The 13308-nt window shown below is 39.4% G+C and overlaps 1 protein-coding gene across 1 annotated transcript; it reads right to left on the reverse strand.

Annotated features, from left to right (window-relative positions):
* Positions 1-939, reverse strand: LOC311585473 (olfactory receptor 6C2-like; the record flags this gene model as incomplete). The annotated part of the gene is made up of 1 exon (XM_084760690.1): positions 1-939. The coding sequence occupies one exon, from the start codon at positions 937-939 to the stop codon at positions 1-3; it is 939 nt and encodes a 312-aa protein (XP_084616816.1).
* Between the last annotated feature and the right edge of the window lie 12369 nt (positions 940-13308).

The raw sequence follows: 13308 nt of genomic DNA on the forward strand, positions 1-13308 counted from the left end.
CTATCTCTTTGATATGAGTGCAATCCTCTTTACAGTGTCACTGAGAGCTTGTTTAACTTGCTTGTTCCTTAAGGTATAAATAAAGGGGTTCAACAGAGGTGCAACAGAGGAAGTGAGAATAGAAACTCCTTTATTTATGGCCACTTCATCTTTAGCTGATGGCTTGATGTAGATGAAGATGCAACTTCCATAGGTGATGGAAACCACAATCATGTGGGATGAGCAGGTGGAAAAGGCCTTTTTCCTTTGCTGTGCGGAAGGGAATCTCAGAATTGTTCTGATGATGTACGTGTAGGATAGAATCACACAGATTAGGGTAATAATGAGTGCAAAGACAGCCACAAGTATGACCATCTGTTCTATGACCCATGTGTCTGAGCATGAGATCTTTAGAAGGGGACTTGCATCACAGCTGAAGTGATCAATGGCATTGGAGTCACAGAAGTCAAGTTGGAGGCCCATGCTAAGGGGTGGGACAATAATCATTAAGCCAGACACCCAACATGAGATGACTAGTAAGGTACACACCTTGGTGTTCATGATGGTCATATAATGAAGGGGTTTACAGATGGCCACATAGCGATCATAGGACATAGCTGCCAAAAGAAAAAATTCAGTTGCTCCAAAGAGAATAACAAAGAATATTTGACTTGCACAGGCATTATAGGTAATGGTCTTGTCTCCACTTGATAAACTGTATAGGAATTTCGGAATACAGACTGTGGTAAAGGAAACCTCCAGGAAAGAAAAATTTCTGAGGAAAAAGTACATGGGTGTTTTAAGATGGGGATCCACCAAGGTGAGGATGATGATAATCAGGTTTCCTGTTACACTGAGCATGTATGTGATGAACAGGAAGATAAAAAGCAGAACTTGAAGTTGTGGGTCATCTGTTAGTCCCAGAAGAATGAAGGTTGTTATCGCTGAGTGGTTCCTCATGACTGACCTTTGGAAATCAAGATTTCATAAAGTCACAGTAAGTGAAAATCTAGCAAAGGACTGTGTGTATGATTGCCAACAAACCCATTAGATACATCTAGGCTATCCCTATGTTCAAGGCCTTCTCAAACTTTCTTTGAAAATACAAGTGATCTGTTGAGGGAAAAGGAAAACATGGAGCTCCTTAGAAAGAGGGTGGCAATAAATACAGAAGAAAGTAGGTAGATAAAATAATAATATGAATGACTGAAAAATCAACACTAGCATCAAAGTACTGAATATTTACCTAAAACCCTAGAATGGATGTGATTTAGTTTATACCTATACATATATAATTTTATTAAATTTTCTCATGTGGGCTGATAGTGTTCTCCAAGAGTCAAAGACCACATATCAAAAAATTTCAATCCAGACATGTGAAGTCTTCTTTTGAGTTGTTGGCTAGGGCTGTGTAAGGGACTCCCAAAACATATAGCTTGTCACTGTTGTCTTGACTACTCCTGGCCCCAGAGATGGAAGATAAGTCCCTGTTGCTGAAGACATCATGAATTTCAGAACAGGGCCAGATGTCCTGAGCTGGAACTGACATAAATTCACCATCTCTGAGGTCTAGCAAGCTTCTAAATTAAGAGAGCAGCTAATAATCTACCTCATCTATGATGCCTACAAACCACATCAATGCCCCGCATGCCACAATAACTCTGGGTGCAGTAGTGGCACACAAATCTTGGCAGTGGCCAACTACTTTCTAATTGAACTTAAGACCCACTGAACAAGAGGGAGAGTAAAAATGGTGCTGAGAACATAGCTGGCTATTTGGTGTTAGTGAAATCGTGGCATTGGAGGGGAATTTCAACTACTATTTTACTAAGCCAGCATAATTTCAACAACAATCTATAAACCCTTGTCTGTGTACTTACAGAGGATGCAGTCTTTACCTCTCCTCAAGGAAACATCTCTTTGGGACAGATGGAGACCACTGTGGAATACTATAACCAATCAATATGTAGAGTTGTGGAGCCCAGTTCCAATGAATATATCTACAAAGCACCCCCACACCAAAGGCTCAGGGAGCCTTTAGGAAGAGGGAGTGGAAAGAGTGTAAGAATCAGAGGACCAGGCACTTTTCTGTGAGAATATGTCTCTTATTAACACCAGGAGCAACGCAGAATATCTCACCAACATGACTTCCTAGACATGAGCTGAGTAAGGATGAGACCAATGAATAGCCTAAGCTACATGGGAGGAAGCTCATGAGCCTTCATCCCTACACGAAGAACTAAAGACGCCCAGTAAAGCTGTGAGCAGCAGAGGTGATGTTCCTCAAGGGAGAGCACACCAATTGGTTGTCCTGTGTCAGATTCTCAGCTCTAAAAACACACATACAAGTAACATATGGACTCAACAGGTTATATTTACGAATAGGCATGTACATACAAATGCATATGCATGTTCAATAACACTTGATGAAAAAAATAGACAGTGATTTGAAGGAGAGTAGAGAGGTGTGAATTGGAGGAATTGGAGGGAGGAAAGGGAAGGGCGAAGACATGTAATTAAAAAGGTATCTTAAAAATGAGCAACGAAGGCTGAAGAGATGGCTCAGAGCTTAAGAGCACTGACTGCTCTTCCAAAGGTTATGAGTTCAATTCCCAGCAACTGCATGGTGGCTCACAACCATCTGTACAGAGATCTGGTGCCCTCTTCTGGCTTGCAGGCAGAATACTGTATACATTAAAAAAAAAGATGATGTTACCTCAGTCATAAAAAAAAAAAAAAAGAACAACCAATCCTCAAAGGGATTAATGTCCTGTTATCTCACTCCTATTTAGTTTAGAATTTAACTATCTGTGTTGTGACATCAATTCCATCTCTGTAGTGTTTTTTCAGACCCACAAAATCTTCATTTTTGCTGAAGCCCAATGCCTGACAATGCATTAAAGGACAGAGTTCTATAGTTCTTTACGTTGGTCTCATGTTATTATGAAATTTTTTGTTGCTTTAGATCTCTATTTTTTCTGTTTTGTTTTAAGTGATCTTTTTAATATGAAAAAATACTGAAATACTCCAATATTTTATCATTAGACCTCTTCCTTTTATTTTACATTATGAATTCCAAAAGTCAGATCTGTTCATTTTATGAAGTCTTGCTCACCATGTAGATCCACACTTGCGTCTTTGCATGTTGTTTCTAGCCCTCTCTTGCAGAGACTGTCCTGTTCTGTAGAAACTGGATGTTCCACAGACACTCAGTTATCATGTGCTTCAAGTGAAAGCATCTCCATTTCAATTCTTATCTTCCCCTGACTTTTGCTGTTGTTTTTATACATAGAGCATCTCTTTGGCTTAATGTGGAAAGTTATTATTGGAAAGCTCCTTTTCAGTCACTTAACTTTTTTTTTCTACAAGGCTTTAATTTTACTAGCATTGACCACAAATTTTTATGTTTCTACATATTTTTGCTTCTATACTGGATTATATAATATTATATATGCATATATTATTTATTATTTTTGACAGATTAATGACTATTAGTTCTTAATGGCTCCCCTGGCCCATTAGTTCCTCAACAGATACTTCATGTATCCACCTAGAGAATGTAAACACTTTTGCTGTGAATGGTCAAGGCTCACTACTTTGTTTTGAACAAACAATCAAGAAGCTTATCTTTGGGAGAGATAATTCTCTTCCTAGAGTGCACTAGAGGTCCCACTTTACAGCCAATGGAAACCATCACAGAAAACCACAGCCGTACACAATGTAGAGATCAACTGCTCATGGCGAAGTCTTGCCCCAATGGATACACCTACACTACAGTCCTACATTTTGGCTGAGGGAACCTCATGGAGGAGGGAGTGTGAATATTTTGGGAGGAAAATACCAGAAACTCTTCCAAGAAACTTCCTTCTGGGACCATCTGCATAAATGAGACTGGACAATGGTGATATCTTTGGTCATGTTAACATGGAAGAGGGAAAGCTTTCCAGAGCTCACGCTTACACAAAGGACTCCTTTGTGCTGTATCTTTTTCCTTTCTTTTTCAAAAATATTTATTTTTATCACACATACATAAAACAAACTACATACAGCAGGGAGAACCACGTAACAATCTAGAGTTCTAATAGTGCTACATGCATAGTGATTTGGCTAACTTGAAGTAAACATCTTTCCTGTCTTGTTGGGTCTAAACTTCTGAATGAAATTCAATATCTATCATATCTCATCTCTATTAACTTACCTCCTTTTTCTTGATCTAAAAAGATCTTATCTCCTAATCAACTAAACTTGATTGTTAACTAAACTATCTGGTCTTCAATACCCCTCAGAGACTTGAGAAGGCATAAAACTTAAATTCCTGAGTGAACCAGCAGTGCAGGTTAGCAGCTTCCAAAATTAACAAAATGATTGAGACAGTTTACTGCCTGAACAGTCACCCAACACTCTATAATGCTGGAGCCTCATCTTCAGCCTTTTGGCCCAGTATCTCTGCCAGATTTATTTTCAAGGCAGGAACTATTGAGGACTTGCTTACCCTGTCTTGGCAGAGTTTGGCCATTGACTCTGTTTGTACCTAAGCTGCCCACTTTCAGACTTGTTTGCCACATTTGAAGCCATCATATAAGGAGGTCATTTGGTGTTCAGCTTCTGATGATCTTGAAACAATGCCTGATTCAGAGAGCACACTTAATAAATTTGTTAATTGCCAGAGTGGCTAAAACATAAATTTTATTTTAAACATTTAAAAAAGTATTTTTAAATATGCCTCGTATGTTCCTACTGCAATGTTAGGAAGATTTGAACTGAGGTTAAATCCAAGGTAATTTTTAAAAAGCCTTTCATTAATTTACTTTCCTACCTAAAACCTAGTGGTATCTGTCATACTGATGCACTCCCTTTATTGCTACCATCAGAAAGTAATATTGTTAAATGGACTTTTAATAGAGTATTGATCCCTATTATTACCCCAATACTGGAATTTTTTGTATAACTGTCCATTTCTTCTCATTATTCAGTATCTATTTCAGTGAGTAATGTTTCTGGAAATAAAAATACTTTACATAGAGATGATTAAGCAGACATAGTCTAGTGACAGAGTAACATCACTCCATACATATAGTTCTAAAATAATAGATTTTGAAGAGTTGTTATTCAAGGATTTTGCCTGTCATCTTATTTTCTCTTATCACTATAAACTACTTGTGCACCAAAAATATTATTACTATCTAATTATTTTATTATCTACCTATATGTATGGTTAAATTCACAGTCCTAATGTAATAGTGAATCTCTATCTTCTGCAGTGACTGGGAATCAGTTACAGCAGTCAATATGGGATAATTGGGTAAGAAAGTTTAGATTTTTAGGAAGGTTACTTATTTATTTATTTTGTATTTCTTGATGAACCTGAAACCACCTAAGACATTCTGTCTAAAAAAGGGCAAGCTTGGATGCAGGCAGAGTCGATGGCCAAACTCTGCAAAAACAGGGTGAGCAAGTCCCCTATAGTTTCTGCCTCACAAATTTGTCTGTCAGATATATTGGACCAGAAGGCTAAAGATGATGCTCCAACATTATAGAGAGTTTTGGGTGATTGCTCAGGTAACAAATTATCTCACCATCTTCTTATTTGGGAAGCAGCTAACTTACAGCTCCTGTTTACTCAGGTAATTTTATTTCTTCTCAAGTCTCTGATAAGGTTGAAGACTAAATAGTTTAGTTTTACAATTAAGCTTAGATGTTTAGGGGTTAAGATGTTTTTAGGTTTAGATAGATGTTTTAAGTTGATAATGATGAGATACAGATAGATATTGATTTACATTCAGAATTTTAGGCCCACCAAGATAGAAGAGATGTTTTCTTCAGGGCTGCCAAATACAGATAGCCCACATATTAAGAATGTAACATTTATATAATTCCTGATTGTTTCATGGTTCTTCTTGCTGTAGGCAGTTTATTGTATATATATGTAATAATATAAATATATATGTAAAAAATGAAAAATTAATATAAATAGGAGTGTGATCATACTTAAACATGTAGCTATACAGGATAGCTTAGATATTTGGAAATTGTAAAATATATTCTGAAAATTTAGATTTCTTTCAACTAATATTATAAGTGCAGAGTCTGATTCTTTGTTATCTAAAATGGAGAAGTTCACAATGAATAACAATTCTCAGAATTGTGTTTGAGGATGCAACCCATGAAATGGAAGAAACATTTGCTGAGCATATTGAAATGTTGAACATATTGGAAAGAACTAATCTCCAAAATATATTGTGGTCTCACGCAATACAGTACTCAAAGACTAGGGAATTCATTTAACCAATAGGAAAAACCCATGAAAAGATATTTGTCCAAGGAGACATAGAACAGGCCCACAACAGTATGAGGAGTTCACCATCAGTAATCATCAGAAAAACACACATGTAAGAACCGTGATGGGATGTCATTTCACACCTACTAGGACACTATTAATAATCCAAACATCTACTACCTTGTGGATATGCAGAACTTGGGACCTTATACAAAGTTAATGGAAATCAACTACAGGAAATACAAATCTCCTGAAAACTCAAAGTGTGATACAATGTAGCAATACAATTTCTTGCCAAATAAGCAAGAGTTGTTACAATTATAAAGAAAATACCTGACTTTTGTATGTATTTGATGTTGACCATCAGCCTCCAGACATGTCTGTTAATAAGTGTGTGTAATTCTGTAATTAGTATTACCAACAAATTTCACACAGGCATCAATTCCAGAGAATCAGTCAGTACCCCCATATTTTCACCTGAAATAGAAAGATAATTTTGGGTAGTAATGCAGAAATTAGAACCTAGAATATTTGAAGTATGATGCTCAGGTATCATAAAATATCAATGTATGGGAATCATTTAGGTAAGAGAATGTTTGCTGTTCAACCTTGACATTATCATTATGTCCTCCGTCGCTGCATTCTTATATCATTAGTAATTATCTAGTTCACACATATGCCTTGTAATGGAGACACAAATGAAGGAATAGTGTGTTCCTTTTACCTGCATTAAAATCTTCATTTTGTTGATGTCATTTTACTCATATGGACCTTTTTCAGCAAAAGAGCAGGATGGACTTCTGATCATGGAATGATATCTACCCCTGTTCCTCATCCAGCATTAACTATTTATCATGATGACTGTAGGTAACATGAATATTTACATACCTGCAAGCACAGTCTCCAGGGCTCTTACTATTTCTTCATTATTGAATGAAGCGATCATGTCCCATAGGAGATAACAGTTTGTTGTACAAATGATGTTTTACTTACTGTAGTCTTAAAATTTTTTCTGCAAATAATGTGAGCCTTATGGTTGTGGAAAAAAAATCTTCCTCATTAGGGACACAAGTGTTATAAATTCCATAGGGAGCATACAACATAGCTCAGTTCCTTTTCAAAATATCATCAGAAGACCTGGACACTTATGCAGACAGCTTAGGGGATTGTTGCTGACCTGGTAGAAAATGTGTACTGAGATGCTGGCAAATAAGGCTGACCAATGTCACACAATTATAGCCTGCTGCCTGCTGCATGTGTTGACTTCCTGGTACATTTCCCAAGGGTTTTTAGGAAATTCAGAAAAAGGAAGTTATTATTTTGGATGACGCTTAGTTCCCAAAGGACCGATTTTATCGATACTCTATGGCAAACCAATATTTATCATTTTTGACGGTTGCATTTTGCCATCATTAGTTACAAGTTCATTATGTTAAATTGTGCTTGCTGATGTACATTTGATTATCATTTCCTCACCATGGGCTTGTAGGCACTGAAACATTTACATTCTATATAGTTTTGCTTTTTCCAGACTATTACTGAACTTGAATAATATGTTGTCTTTAAGGTATGCTGCATTTTTTTATCCATTCACCTATTAATGAGCATTCTGACTGTCTCCAGTTAAGTTAGGTGTAAATAAAGCTGTTATGAACCTGGCATCGTGAAATGGCATGAGCATGGGGTTGACACCCTTATCCCCTAATCCCTTGTCACCTTCAGCAATTGAAAGAGTAGGCCTGGGCATCATGAGAGTGAGTAAGCTGGTCCTTCCCCTCAATGGCTGCAGCACTCAGGAGAGCAAATCCAATATCTTTCCCAGGACAGCAGAGCAGAGCTGGCCCTGGTGGCTGGGGCAGAGATGATCTGCCCCGAGGGTGTGAGCATAGGAGAGCTGGCTCTACCACTCATCTGCTACGAGTTGGAGTGAGCACAGGGCCAAGATCATAAAAGCAGGAGAATTATACCAGCCTCTCATCGGCAGTAGCATTAAGTAGGACAGGGCCTGTATCTCCCCGAGGAAACCCAATGGAACTTGAGATGGTTTCTGCCTTCCCTAAAAGGAAGCTTCTTGTATGTAACATGTGATCTGCACTTATCTGTGGGTATAAAGTTAAGCATATAGAATGCAGTTAGGAATTATAATCATGTATGAAAGTGGCAGTTGCTGATTAACTGCTAAGACTGACAAACTCATGATCCAGAGGAAGTTGGCTAGGTTTATAGTATTGTGTGATTTCCACCCTTTTGAGTGAGCCTTAAGTTCAGTTAGTGAGCTGTGTAAGTGCCACCATCACACCTTTAGTGATCTTGCCATGCAGGTCATGTTGTTCATTGCAGTTGGATGTGACTATTGATTGATTTCCTCCCTTGGCAGCTTGCATAGAACCTTCCCACATTATGAAAAATATTGCTCAGGGAGCATTTGGGTAAGTACCATCTTAATTCCTTTGGGTCCTACAAAGTGTATAGCATCTTTAGCAGTAGGGACTTAACCTTCAAAAGTTTTGAACTTAGTTGGGATGGAACATGAATTGTAACTGCTTGACTGTACAATAAACAGTCACTTGGATTTTAAATAAAGTGCTAATTAATCTTGAAAAATGGGATCCAAGATGGCGGCAAGCAGTGTGGACCGTGCTTGAAAGCACCAGTGAACAATTCAGGGAATTGCACAGATTTCTGAGCCAGGAACACCAAGGTCCCCACACACGGCAGCAGAAGTGCTCCACGGTTCGGAGGGACCAGGGTGCGGAGGACCTGCTTGCCCCTGCACACGGGAGGAGTGTGGACTTTCTCGGATCAGAGCAGCAGCGACAGAGACAGCAGGGTCACCAGCGGCACCAGCAGTACCAGCGGCTCCAGCGGCACCAGCGGCGGTGGCTGAGGTTTGCAGCTCAGAGCCTTCCAGTGGAGATGATTGGTGTGGTGGACAGTGGGAGTTGCTGCGGGAGAGGGGAGTCTGGACAGGATTTGGGTCACGTGGTGCCTTGAGACCCAAACTGGACTCAGCAGACAGTTCAGCCCCAGAGTCCTGGGTTTGCTCATTGAGCTGTGCCGTGGAGAAGCTGGCTCAGCTCAGCAAGCAATTCTGCCCGAGGCAAAGCTCCCCTGCTGTGACACAGGCTTGGCCAAGTGCTCACTCCCACCCTAGGCTCCAGCTCAGCGCAGTCACAGTTTTCCTGCTGTGATGCAAGCTGGGAGGAGTACTCAGTTCCAACCTAGGTGCTTGCTCAGCACAGTCGCAGTTCTCCTGCTGTGACACAAGCTGGGTGGAGCGCTCAGTTCCACCCTAGGCGCTTGCTCAGCACAGTCGCAGTTCTGCTGTGACACAGGCTGGGCTGAGTGCTCACTTCCACCCTATGCTCCAGCTCAGCACAGCCGCAGTTTTCCTGCTGTGACGCAAGCTGGGCGGAGCACTCAGTTCCACCCTAGGTGCTTGCTCAGCACAGTTGCAGTTCTCCTGCTGTGACGCAGGCTGGGTGGAGTGCTCACTTCCAACCTAGGCGCTTACTCAGTGCAGTCGCAGTTCTCCTGCTGTGGCAGATGGTTCAGGCCCTGAGAATCTAGCTGAGCTCGATGTGTGGTTCAGGCCCAGTATCCCTGGCTGGACTTGGCAGGGGACCCAAAAGGCTGTGGATACCTTGGCCTGATCCAAAGCACTTTAAGAGATCCAGAACGATTGCAGGACCCACAGCAAAGGGGAGCTGAGGATCACTGGCTGTGAGAGCCCAAAACGACAGGGCTAACCTCCTGCCATCCACACCAGCGTAGTATCAGGGCTTACAGCCTACGGAAATCGTGAGAAAACAAGTGAATCTATCATCAGACACCCTCCACCCAACTCTGGAAGTTACCTAACAAAAACAGAGACGGCAAGATGTCTAAAGGACAGCGTAAAAGCATATGCAAAAAAACACAAAACAACATGGCATCTCCAGTTCCCAGCTATCCCAAAGAAAACAACCCAGAGAACTCAAATACAACAGAAACACAAGAAAATGACCTCAGATCCTTGGTAATGAGGATGATAATGGAGGAAACATATAAAATTCGAATTCAGATGCAGGAAGACGCAGCCAAGCAGGTGCAAGACATAAAAGAAGCACATAGAGTGGAACTGGAAATTTTTCAGGAAAATGTAAACAACCAGATGAAAGAAATCAAAAAATCTGTTCAAGATATGAAGATGAAAATGGATTCAATGATAAACACACAGACAGAAGAAAAACGAGAACGTGAGGCATCAGAGAAGAAGGCGAATGACACAGTGCTGAGCTTTTCTAACAGAATCCAAGAGATGGAGGAACGAATCTCAAGTCTAGAAGATACAGTCACAGATCTTGAAGCAACCATTAAAGAAAATGCCAAATCTGGAAAACTCCTGACACAAAACAACCAAGAAATTAAGGACACCATGAAAAGAAGAAATCTGAGGATAATAGGCATTGAAGAAAGAGAAGATATCAGACTCCAAGGCCCAGAAACTCTTCTCAACAAAATCATAGAAGAAAATTTCCCCAATCGAAAGAAAGAGATGCCTATAAACATACAAGAGGCATACAGAACACCAAACAGAATTGACCAGAAAAGAAAAACTGCCCGTCACATAATAATCAAAACACAAAACATACAGAACAAAGAAAAAATATTAAAAGCTGCAAGGGAAAAGGGCCAAATAACATTTAATGGCAAACCTATCAGAATTACACCCGACTTCTCGGCAGAGACCATCAAAGCCAGAAGGGCCTGGACAGAGATCCTGCAAACCCTAAGAGACCACAGATGCCAGGCCAGACTACTTTACCCAGCAAAACTATCAATAACCATTGATGGAGAAAACAAAATATTCCATGACAAAACCAAATTCAAACCGTACCTATCCACAAATCCAGCTTTACAGAAATTACTAGAAGGAAAACTCCACCCCAAAGGGTCAAGCTACAACCAAAACTACTCAGGAAATAGATAACTATACCATGGCAAAAACACAACTACACAAACGCTCGACTGGAACCAATATCAAAATTAAGACTCTTAACAGTAATTGGTCATTAATATCTCTCAACATCAATGGTCTCAATTCTCCAATAAAAAGACACAGACTAACTGAATGGGTGCATAAACAGGATCCAACATTCTTCTGCATTCAAGAAACACATCTCACCCATAATGATAGGCATTACGTCAGGATAAAAGGTTGGAAAAAATATTCAAAGCAAATGGTCACAAGAAGCAAGCAGGCGTAGTCATTTCAACAGAAATAACAAAAAGCCTACACGTATGTGGAAACTAAACAACTCTCTGCTAAATGACAACTGGGTCAGGGAAGAAATAAAGAAAGAAATCAAGAAGTTTCTGAAATTCAATGAAAATGAAGGAGCAACATACCCAAATTTGTGGGATACATTGAAAGCAGTGCTAAGAGGAAAATTCATAGCACTAAGTGCCTTTAAAAAGAAATTGGAAGCATCGCACATAAGCACCTTAATGACACAACTGGAAGCCCTAGAAAAAAAAGAAGCAGAAACACCCAAAAGGAGTAGACGTCTGGAAATAATCAAACTCAGGGGTGAAATTTACAAATTAGAAACTAAGAAAACAGTCCAAAGAATCAACAAAACCAAGAGCTGGTTCTTTGAGAAAATCAACAAGATAGACAAACCAATAGCCAAACTAACTAAAAGGCAGAGAGACAGTATTGAAATCAACAAAATCAGAAATGGAAAGGGAGACATAACAACAGACACTGAAGAAATACAAAGAATCATAAGATCCTACTTTGAAGGCATATATGCCACAAAATATGAAAATCTAAGGGAAATGGAAGATTTTCTTGATCAATTTCACTTGCCAAAGTTGAGTGAAGAGCAGATAATCAAGCTAAATAGTCCCATTTCCCCTACAGAAATTGAAGTAATCATTGATAGTCTCCCAACCAAAAAAAAGCCCAGGGCCAGATGGCTTCAGTGCAGAATTCTACCAGACCCTCAAGGGCGAGCTAATATCGATACTCTTTAAGCTACTCCAAAAGATAGAAAGGGATGGAACACTACCAAATTCATTCTATGAGGCCATAGTCTCATTGATACTTAAACCTCACAATGACTCAACAAAGAAAGAGAATTTCAGACCAATTTCTCTGATGAACATCGATGCAAAAATACTAAATAAAATACTTGCAAAACGAATACAAGAGCACATCAAAGATATCATTCATCATGACCAAGTAGGCTTCATTCCAGACATGCAGGGATGGTTTAATATACAGAAATCCATCAATGTAATCCACCATATAAACAAACTGAAAATAAAAAACCACATGATCATCTCTTTAGATGCAGAGAAAGCATTTGATAAAATCCAACACCCATTCATGTTTAAAGTTTTAGAGAGATCAGGAATACAAGGCACTTTCCTCAACATAATAAAGGATATATATAGGAAGCCAATAGCCAAAATCAAAGTAAATGGTGAGATACTCAAGGAAATTCCTCTAAAATCAGGAACAAGGCAAGGCTGCCCACTCTCTCCATATCTCTTCAATATAGTACTCGAAGTTCTAGCCAGAGCAATAAGACAACAAAAGGAGATCAAGGGTATTCAAATGGGTAAGGAGGAAGTCAAATGATCCCTATTTGCAGATGATATGATAGTCTACATAAGTGACCCTCAAAACTCCACCAGAGAACTCCTACAGCTGATAAACAGCTTCAGCAAATTGGCTGGATACAAACTTAACTCACAAAAGTCTGTAGCCTTCCTATACACAAACGACAAGCTTGCAGAGGAAGAAATTAAGAAAACTACACCCTTCACATTAGCCACAAGCAATATAAAGTACTTAGGAGTTACTCTAACTAAGCATGTGAAGGACTTGTTTGAAAAAAATTTCAAAACTCTAAAGAGAGAGATTGAAGATGACATGAGAAGATGGAAGGATCCTCCTTGCTCATGGATAGGGAGAATTAACATAATAAAAATGGCCATCCTACCAAAAGCAATCTACAGATTCAATGCAATCCCTATCAAAATACCTACACAATTTTTTA

The sequence above is a fragment of the Acomys minous genome (assembly GCF_964271855.1).
Source record: "Acomys minous genome assembly, chromosome: 15".
NCBI lineage: Eukaryota > Metazoa > Chordata > Mammalia > Rodentia > Muridae > Acomys > Acomys minous.